Raw genomic sequence first — 10,963 nt, 5'->3', positions numbered from 1 at the left:
AAGTACACTGTAGCTGTCTTCAGACACTCCAGAAGAGGGAGTCAGATCTTGTTACGGATGGTTATGAGCCACCATGTGGTTGCTGGGATTTGAACTCAGAGACCTTCGGAAGAGCAGTCCATGCTCTTAACCGCTGAGCCATCTCTCCAGCACTACAAATGCATTCTTATTGGAATGTGGCCATGCATCTTGTCTAGAGCGCCTGTGACGGCTCATGCGCAAGCAGCAAGCAGCGCTAATGCGACAGAGGCGGTTTGGCTTGTAAAGCTTAAAGCATGAGCTGTGTGAAGGAAGTCGTACAGAACCTGAAAAAGCAACACAGAATCTTCTCTTCTTAAGAAACTCTCTCCATCACACTCATTTCACTGTCCATTTCACGGCCTTCTCAGTGTTGCACTTAGCTACTGTTTTCATTTCATTCTGTTGCTGTGGTAAGCACAGAGTTACCCGGGGGAGGAAAGGATTTATTTGGCTTAGACTTACCGGTCCTAGTCCATCATTGAGGGACATCATGACGGCCAGAACTCAAAATAGGAACCCAGAGGCAGGAGTCATGGAGGACTGCTGCTTGTTGGCTCCCTCACTGGCTCGTGCTTAGCCAGGACCACCTGCTTAGGGAATGTTGCTGCCCAGTGTGGGCTGGGCCCTCCAGTGTCATTCAATAATACTGTGCTTCATGGAATGCGCATATACCAACCTAATCTAGGCAATGCCACAGCTGCAGCTTCTCCCTTCAGATGACTCCAGGCTATTAAATTGAAAATTAACGTTAACTTGGGTTACTATTTATTGCACACATTTACTTGTTTCTTATCTTCCTTGCTCTGTAGAATATGAGCTTTAAGATGAGGGAGGTTTCGGATTTGTTAGGGTTTACCCTTTTAAGAGACACTCTTGGTAAATCACACACTTTTAAAGTCATTTGCTTAGTAAGAGAACAAATGGAGAGACCAAGTGATGGCATCTGTGCTAATCCTGTGTTTCTTGGCCAGGCTTTCCTGGGGTCTGATGTATGCTGGCTTTATCCTTGGCGTGGCTATTTTGATATCTCTTATTGTGAAATCTGCCCAAGTTGTCGTCTTAACTGGTTTCATGGTGGTGTTCCTTCTGTTTCTCTTTTATGGCCTGTCTTTGGTAAGTTGGTGAATTCTCCCCCTCTTTCCCTCCCTCTCTCTCTCTCTCTCCCTTCCTCCAATCATTATATCACTGTCCTATGCGGAATTTCACAAGGCACGATCCTTATAGTACGCAGTTTAAAAAAAATCAATGAGATATACTTTCCAAATACTGTGTTGGTTAGTTTTCAGTCCCTATAACAAATGCCAGAGGTAACCAACTAACAAGAAGAAAAGGGTTTTGCTCCCCCCCTTCTCCCATAGTTTTGGAGTCCAGGGTTGATTGACCCTATTGCTTGGTCCTGTGTCTGGGCAGCACATTATGTCACCAGCTAGTGGTAGAACAAAGATGCTTACATCATGACCAGGATGTCAGAAAAAGAGGAAGGGGCTGGGCTTTTAGAATCCCCTTTAAGGATAATCATCCACAAAGTCCCACTTCTTAAAGATTATACTACATCTCAGAAGAGCCTCAGGCTGGAGATTGTAGCATTATCCAAACGTGAAACTCCTCTTTACTGTAATAGTGATGGTCAGACCACCATACCAGTCATTTTGTTTCTCCTTTCAGATAACTTTATCTTTCCTCATGAGTGTGTTGATCAAGAAACCACTTCTTACTGGCTTGGCTGTCTTCCTCCTGACCGTCTTCTGGGGAAGTCTGGGGTTCACAGCGTTGTACAAACATCTTCCTGCCTTTGTGGAATGGACCTTGTGTTTTCTTAGCCCCTTTGCTTTTACCACTGGAATGGCCCAGGTAAGAAGGGAGGCAATTGTTTGGCTTTATTTTATTAAAACTTGTCTGTCTGTCTGTCTACATGTGTGCAAGTATACATGCAAAGGCATGTCATGACGATGTTTGCATGGAGGTCAGAAGACAACGTGGCAGATATCAGTTCTCTCCTTCCACCGTGTTGGTTGTGGGGATCAAACCCAGGCACTTTTAGCAGCTGAGCTGTCTTTGCTGTCTTACAATTTTATTTTTGTATACAACACTCAAGATAGATTCCTTCAGTGATTTATACAGTGTACACTAAACATCAATGTTTAGTCTCCCATGTTTGGAAAAAACAAGTTTAAGGGATAGAGAAGTTTAAGGGATAAGAGACATATTTATTTTTCTCTCCCAAAATATTTGTTTTCTTTTATATTAAATTCAATTAAATTGTTTTATTTATTTTCATTTTTGTTCTTTTTCAAGATAGGGTTTCCATGTGTAGCCCTGGTTGTCCTGAGGCTAGCTCTGTAGACCAGGCTGGCCGTGAACTCACAGAGATCAGCATGCCTTTTCCTCCTGAGTGCTGGGATTAAAGGCGTGTGCCACCACTGGCCAGCTAAACTTTTTTAAAATGTATGACCACCATCATATTCTTCCTTCCCTTTTTTCCTCTTCCACCCCTTCCATAGCTTTCCTCTATACCTACACCACCACCTTTCAAATCCATGTCCTCTTTTTCTTTAACTATTCTCTCTCTCTCTCTCTCTCTCTCTCTCTCTCTCTCTCTCTCTCTCTCTCTCTCACACACACACACACATACACACACACACACACACACATACACACACACACACAATCCTTTTAGTGTTACTTGTATGTATGTGATTTCAGGGCTGATTACTCGATATTGGATCACCAAGTAGGGGCTCATCCTTTGTGAAGACTTAATTATTTGTCTATCATCATTCTTAGTTGCCTATAGTTCTTTGTTGGGGGTGGGGCCCCATGAGATTTTTCCCTTTCCCGCATCAGTGTGTCTATCAGTGTCCTTTTCAGGTTTTATCAGGCACATTTTTTGAGCTCTGATGAGCATAGTTTCCTTGTCATTTCCTCTAGCTCTTAACATCTTTCCTCCCTCTCTTCTGTTTCCTGAACCCTAGGAACGGAGGTTGTGTTGTAAGTGTATCCATTTCAGCCAAGAGTCCCACCCACAATCAATTGTTCTTTACATTTTGACCAATTGTAGCTTTCTATAATGGTCTCCATTTTTGCAAAACAAAGCACACTTAGCTATGGCCATAGGGATGAGTCTTTAGAATGTAGTTGGGAACTGTGCTGATTTAGGGAAATGGCAGTAGTTCTTCTAAGATCCTTGACCTCATCAGTCCTGGGTAGTTGGTTAGAGTTCCTGTACCATACATGAATTCCCTCTTACTGAGTAAGCTTTCAGACGGGTTAGAGAGCTGTTGGTTACTGCCAAGATGTGGGTGCCACACTTGCACATTTAGGGTTCTTTTGTGTTTGGTAGATATCACGACTGCACAGGACTCTAAGTGGCTTCCCTCACTTGGCAGCTTGCACACCACTGTGCCCTACCATGAAAACTAGTCCTTGAGGTAGCTTTCAAGTCATATCTAGGTCAAATCCTGAGTCGCTTGTATGGCGTTTTTAGGAATGGACCTCCAACCTCCGGGAGACAATAGCAATAGCCCGCATTGTTTGGGGGGTCTCTTGGACTCCCTTAAATAACTTGAGGTTGGCTTCTCATGGATTGAACTGAGATTTTTGTTAGTTTCTGGCTCCAAATGAAGGATGGAAATTTCTGGTTGCTATGCTCCAGCTTATACTTCTAACTGAACACTTCTCAGATTTAAGCTCGAAAAACATGCACCTTTAATGGTATCACCAGTGTTGGAAAATCAAGACTTTGAAAAAGAATTGGACATTTCCACATGAAATTAAATCTCCCCTCAGAAATGTTAATTCATGTGAAATCATTATGTGTTGGTTGAAATTATTCTTCTCTTTCTGCTCAGCTTCTAAGTGACTTTCATTTCTCCATTTTCACTCTGAAATGGAATTTTAGAAATTATAATTATAAAATTATGACTCAAGAACACTTCCCCGTTCATATCTTTCAATCCTGATGGATTTGTGCTTTAGATGTATCTTAAACACTACCTTTCTGGAGTTTTGAACTCTTCTAAGGAGATTTACCTACCACCTGCAGTTTGTAATTAGATGAACTGTGGCCATGAACAGCAATAGGCCTGATACAGAGATATAAATTGTATCTCATTTATCTCTCCCTTGGTGTCTAGCAGAACCAAGACCATAATTATCCTTAAAACTACACTAATCCACCCTTTCATCTTAGCTCCAAACTTTGTCTCTGTAACTCCTTCCATGGATATTTTATTCTCTATTCTAGGGAGGAATGAAGTATCCACACATTGGTCTTCTTTCTTGATTTTCTTGTGTCTTGCAAATTGTATCTTGGGTATTCTANGTTTCTGGGCTAATATCCACTTATCAGTGAGTGCATATCAAGTGACTTCTTTTGTGATTGGGTTACCTCACTCAGGATGATATCCTCCAGATGTATCCATTTGCCCAAGAATTTCATAAATTCATTGTTTTTAATAGCTGAGTAGTACTCCATTGTGTAAATGTACTGCCCCAATTGGGGGTCCATCCCATAATCAGCCACCAAACCCAGACACTATTGCATATGCCAGCAAGATTTTGCTGAAAAGACCCTGATATAGCTGTTTCTTGTGAGGCTATGCCAGTTCCTGGCAAATACAGAAGTGGATGCTCACGGTTATCTATAGGATGGAACACAGGGCCCCCAATAGAGAAGCTAGATAAATTACCCAAGGAGCTGAAAGGGTTTGCAACCCTATAGGTGGAACAACAATATGAACTAACCAGTACCCCCAGAGCTTGTGTTTCTCACTGCATATGTAGCAGAAGATGGCCTAGTCAGCCATCATAGGGAAGAGAGGCCTCTTGGTCTTGCAAACTTTATATGCCCCAGTACAGGGGAAGGCCAGGGCCAAGAAGTGGGAGTGGGTGGGTAGGGAAGCAGGGCGGGGGGGGGGTATAGGGAACTTTCAGGATAGCATTTGAAATGTAAACGAAGAAAATATCAAATAAAAAAAATTTAAAAACCGCTACACTAATCCCTTAAAATTTTATGCATCTCTTTTTCAGCTTATACATTTGGACTACGATGTGAATTCCAATGTAAACCTGAACTCTCCAAACAACTCGTACCTAATCATCGCTACCCTCTTCATGCTGGTTTTAGATGCTCTTCTCTATTTGGTACTGGCGTTATATTTTGACAAAATTACACTCAGTAAGTAGTAGACTTTTACACATTTTTATTACCTGCATTTACCTAAAGCAACTATGAAGTGGTTCTCAACCTTCCTAACGCTGCAACCCTTTAACCCAGTTCCTCATGTTGTGGTGACCCCAAGCATAACAGTATTTTTGTTTCTACTTCATAACTGTAATTTTGCTGCTGTTATGGATCATAATATAAATATATGATGTTTATGATGGTCTTAGGTGACTCTTGTAAAAATATTGTATGATGCCCCTGTCCCCCCCAGAAGGGTTCACAATTCACAGGTCGAGAATGGCTGGTCAACAACGTGTTGAATATAAATGGTGCATCATTTTCGTTTTGAAATTTCTAAAATAACATAACATTCTGTTACTTTAAAATTATTTTGAGAATTCCATACATGTATACAATGAAACATGATCATATCCACTCTCCATTGACCTTCCAATTTCTGCCATATCCCTTGAAAGATACTCTCCCTCCCCCTTTTAAAGCCCCATTAATTCCAGCTAGTAGTGTCCATATGTGCATGCATGTGGGGCTATTCAATGGAGTATGAGGAATGGTTCAGTGACCACATCCCCATAAGAGATGAATCTCCCTTCCCAGAAACTATGCATTGACAATATCCCTACAGTATGGGACAGGGCCTGGAGCTCCTCTACCCCACTGATGCCAACATTTTGACTGGCTTGATCTTGTATAGGTCCTATGCAGATAGGCACAGCTGCTTTCCGTTCGTGATTGCAACAGCCACCTCATGTATAGAAGACAATAACCTTACAGAACTCTTCCCTATCCTTCAACATTTACAGTTTTTCTCCTTCTTCTTCCACAATGGTTCCTGAGCCTCGGTGATGGTGGCATTAATATAGATGCTCCATTTACAGCTGAACATTCGGTCTCTTACTTTCAATACTTTGACCAGTTTTTCACTGACTGCCTCAACTTCAACTTCTGATGAAGGCCGGAAGCAGCCCAGGTCTATTGGATAGTCTTACGGCAGCTTGATATACTGTGGGCAGTGTTACCCTTGGCCTGATAGTCTTGAGTTATACAGGAAACAGGTTGAGGGAGCCATGGAAAACAAGCCAGTGAGCGTCACGCTTCCATGGCCTCTGCTTCAATTTCTATATCTAGGTTCCTACTTAATAGGTTCTTGCCCTAACTTCCCTCAGTGGTGAACTTAAAAGCTGTTAGGCGAAATGAACTCATTCCTCTCCAAGTTACTTTTGGTCATGGTATCATAGCCATTGGAACCCTAACTAAGACAAATGCGTATAAATTTAAGTATTTAGTTTGGAGATAAGATGAAAGGATGGACTATCCAGAAACTACCCCAGTCGGGAATCCATCCCATCACCAGCCACCAAACCTAGATACTATTGTACATGATTCTGCTGAAGGGACCCTGATATTGCAGCCTCTTGTGAGGTTATGCCAGTGCCTGGCAAACACCGAAGTGGATGCTCACAGCCAGCTATTGGATGGAACACAGGGTCCCCAATGGAGGAGCTAGAGAAAGTACCCAAGGACCTGAAGGGGGCTGCAACCCTCTAGGTGGAACAACAATATGAACTAACCAGTACCCCCTGAGCTTGTGTCTCTAGCTGCATATGTAGCAGAAGATGGCCTAATTGGCCATCACTGGGAAGAGAGGCCCCTTGGTCTTGCAAACTTTATATGACCCAGCACAAGGGAAGGCCTGGGCCAAGTAGTGGGAGTGGGTGGGTAGGGGAGCAGGGGGGGGGGGGGGTATAGGGAACTTTCAGGATAGCATTTGAAATGTAAATAAAGAAAATAATAATAATAATAATAATAATAATAATAATAATAATAATAAAGAAAAAAATTTAAGTATTTAGAAGGCGACTTGACAGCATGGCCATTTAGCAAAATAACAATAGCAAGATCTTCCCTGGGGGTGGGGTAGGGCATGAACTTCCCTGCCTTGGGCTTTTGACCAAGAATGCGGAGCAGACCTCAAATCCAATATTAAATTAGTTGTTTACCCGCTAATAACAGTGCCACTGTTGCCTTAGGAACATCTTGCTTTGCTTGTTAGTGTTGTAACACACATGCTCCAGTGCTAAGAAAGATTTTAGATGTCTTTTCTCCGTCTGAAACCTGCATTGTATCTGCTGGCCCTATGGAAGCTGGTTAGCAGAAAGAAAGCTCCTTGAGTGGCTGGTCATTAATTCTTCTATGTCCTTTAGTCTGAGTATGTGGCGTCTTAGGTAATAGGGTCTTACTATATAGATTGAGTGGGTATCCAAAGACAATGGCAATTACTACCTCCCCTTTAAAATCTCTAGGGCCTCATAACACACAAGGAGCTATCTTTATACCTTGTATTGCAATATTCATTTAATAACCCTGGTGTCTTAGTTAGGGTTTTACTGCTGTGAACAGACACGATGACCAAGGCAACTCTTATAAGGACAACATTTAACTGGGGCTGGCTTACAGGTTCAGAGGTTCAGTCCAGCATCATCAAGGTGAGAACACGGCAGCATCCAGGCAAGCATGGTGTAGGAGAAGCTGAGAGTTCTACATCTTCACCTGAAGTTGGCTATTGGAAAACTAACATCCAGGCAGCCAGGAAGAGGGTCGTAAAGAAGATACCGTGACACACCTACTCCAACAGGACCACACATTCTAATAGTGCCACTCTCTAGGCCAAGCACATACAAACCATAACACCTTGTCTTCTGGTGTGACATTGCTCACCCACTCATGGTGATTCCATTTTAACACTCGAGGTTAGCTTACTAACTACTGGGTTTTCATAGGGCCCCTTCATAAACTTTTAGCTTCTATTAACTATCTCATTTCTCCTCTTTCTCCCCACATTCTCCTGTCCCCTTTTAATCCTTTGAGCCCCCCCCCATGCCCTTCCTCTCTCCTTTTATATGAGAGTTCTCCCACTCTTCTACTTACATTGTTGTTAAGTTGGGTTGTGAGACAGCAGGCTTTTATGTGGCTTCTTTTACCCCTCCCTTTGGGTTGACCCCACTTCACCCCATCTCTCCTATATATTCCCAATGACCTTCCCCACCTATGTACTTCTACTTCGGCATTGCATTCTGCCACTCTCATTTAATCTCTAATCTACTAGTCTCTTCCCTTAATATTTTCCCAAGCCCCACCCCTTCCTAGTTTCTTGGCTTCTGTTTTGCTCCAAGTTAAATGCAAGGCTCTGCATCTGAACACATGGTGTTTTTTTTTTCTTTCTGGGTGTTAGTTACCTCGATGGGTAACTCAATTTTTCCATTTCTGTTTACCTGCAAATGTATTTTTTCTTATAGATGAGTAATATTTTAACTTTATATGTACCACATTTATCCATTCATTTTGGACTTAATAGAATATTTAAGTTCCTCTCAAAACAAATAGCTCTTATAGACCTTTCCTTTTTGTTTATAACGCTGCTCTTTTCTCATATTGGAAATACCACATTGTGTGGTACTTCCTAAGGTAATAACGTGAGCTCAGGTTGAGAGTCAAAGAGGTAGATTTGGCATGCTCTGCTAAATGGGATGCCCTTCTTGAGGCAGTGACTGACCTGAATCTTGCTTCCTGTCTGTATAGGTAAGTACGGACATCAACGGTCTCCATTGTTCTTCCTGAAGTCGTCTTACTGGTTTAAACACAGAGGAGCTAGTCATGTGGTCCTTGAGAATGAAATAGATTCGGATCCTTCGCTGAATGACGCATTGGAACCAGTGTCTCCAGAATTCCAGGGGAAAGAAGCTATCAGGTAACGAAGAAGTCAAATGGAAGAACATACAATAGAGAGCAGGCCCAGATCAGACACCGACAGGCCAGATGCTGATATTCAGGGATTTCCTTCTGAGCCCTTCTGCACCCACCTCCTCCCATCCCACTGTTTTTACGAAGTGATCCTCTTATTCTAGATACCACAGTCTTTTATCCTATCTCCCATATTTATACTTACTGGTATAGCTTGTTACAGTAACGATTGTCAAGAGCTGTCAAACTGAACAAAGGACTTCAGTTCAACGTTCCTCACTGTCTTCCTTGAGTTTCCTCTTCGTATTTTGCTCCGATATCCTCTTGATGATAGACAGGGGCACGACTCCCCTATTCGTGTCCTCATTTTGTAGAATCCACTTTGTCTCTTTTCGTTTCCCTTCTTGGCGGATAAGGTAATATCACTTATGTTTAACACAAACATAAGTGATATAGAAAGGGGGGTTAAGAGACACCCCAGAAAGGTGATAAGAGATGATGAGACCATAAGGCACTAAAGCCCAGCATGGCAAGACCGCAAGGCACTAAAGCCCAGCATTGCCTTCCCTGAGGCCATTCCTGCACTATGGTCAATGCGTTGACTTTCAAACAGGTACACATCCTAAGGATCCTTATCTTTGCTCAACTTTTGTCTATAGCTCACCTGATGCTTTGTTTTGTTATTATAGGGAATTAATTCAGGTAGACTGTGCAACCTCGACTGCATCAAAGAACTTCAACTCATTGAAAGTCTTCTGTGTACTTTTATTTTTTTTTCCTTTAAGACAGAACATTACTTTATAAGTCAGTCTGGCCTGGAACACAAGATGTATCCCAGGCTGGCCTTAGACTTTGACACTTCCTGCCTGTGTTCTGAGTGCTGGGATCATAGGCATGCTGACGTCACCGTGTGTCACGTCTGTGGACTTTTAAACTGGTCTCATCGTTTCATTCTCTTTTCCTCTTCTTTGGAAACTTCAAGCATCCTGGGTTCCGCAACTCTTCCTTTTCTTAGGAGTCAACATTACGTTGTAACTAGTGCTGCCATCCTTGCTTTATTACCGAAGACATGGACTCTGTGAGTTGCGTACTTGTACAGGAGCTCTGTGTTAATGACACAGATGGGACCTCACTCACAGTGTCTTGACTCCAAAGTGCCCCAAAGCACAAGTCCTTTTGATCTGATGTGGGATCTTCCACCAAAGATTTCATCTCCAGATTTCCTCTCCAGTCATCTGCCACTGTCTGCACATATGGCTGCTCATATCCACACGCTGGCTACTCCCTCCGTTTATGTTCTGCTGGGGTACAGTGGGCAGAGATGCTGCCCTTCATGGGATACACAGGATGCTTCTGACAATGCCTGTGCAAAACAAAACAAAAACAAAAACAAAACCCAAAAACAAAACCCTCTAGGTCTCATCAGGCCTCCCCCAATCGCTGCAATTTCCTCCAAACTTTTGTTCTTTTTCTTTTTTACAGGATCAAAAATCTTAAAAAAGAATATTCAGGAAAGCATGGGAAAGTAGAAGCCTTGAGAGGTAAGAAACAGGATTACATTTAACGTGGGTGTGTGAGTCAGAGAGTGGAGAGGAGAGATTATAGGCACATTTTAAGGTTGCTCTTGTTTTTGAAGATTAGCACTCACACGCATGCATGCAGTGAGAAACTGAGCTGTGGAGACTATAAAATGGTTATGAAAGCACTGAGTGTACTATCTCTGCAATCATGTCAGGTCTGGGATTTGACATATACGAAGGCCAGATCACTGCCCTCCTTGGTCACAGTGGAGCTGGGAAAACCACCCTGATAAATACACTCAGTGGACTGTCACCCCCTACTACAGGTAAGAGGACACTTATTCAAAGACAAGCTCAAGGGCAAATGGATAATCCGTTCTTTCCCCTAGTTAACTTGGTGCATCATGTCCTCTTTGTCTCTGTCAGTCTCTCTCTCTCTGTCTGTATGTCTCTCTCTGTCTCTCTCTGTCTCTCTCTCTGTCTCTGTCTCTCTGTCTCT

General features: G+C 42.6%; 1 protein-coding gene across 2 annotated transcripts in view; it reads left to right on the top strand.

The window, feature by feature from the left end:
* Positions 1-10,963, top strand: part of Abca9 (ATP binding cassette subfamily A member 9) — a 68,424-nt gene that overhangs the window by 12,813 nt on the left and 44,648 nt on the right. For both annotated transcript variants that reach the window (XM_021211669.2, XM_029545735.1), the window contains 6 exons: positions 993-1,134; positions 1,687-1,872; positions 5,050-5,197; positions 8,783-8,951; positions 10,427-10,485; positions 10,680-10,790. In XM_021211669.2, the coding sequence (XP_021067328.1) occupies positions 993-1,134; positions 1,687-1,872; positions 5,050-5,197; positions 8,783-8,951; positions 10,427-10,485; positions 10,680-10,790 (815 nt within the window). The remainder of the gene's footprint in view (positions 1-992; positions 1,135-1,686; positions 1,873-5,049; positions 5,198-8,782; positions 8,952-10,426; positions 10,486-10,679; positions 10,791-10,963) is intronic.

Source organism: Mus pahari, chromosome 14, assembly GCF_900095145.1.
Source record: "Mus pahari chromosome 14, PAHARI_EIJ_v1.1, whole genome shotgun sequence".
NCBI classification, from domain to species: Eukaryota; Metazoa; Chordata; class Mammalia; order Rodentia; family Muridae; genus Mus; species Mus pahari.
Note: the sequence above shows the minus strand (reverse complement) of the source record. Positions and strands in the feature narration are given on the sequence as shown.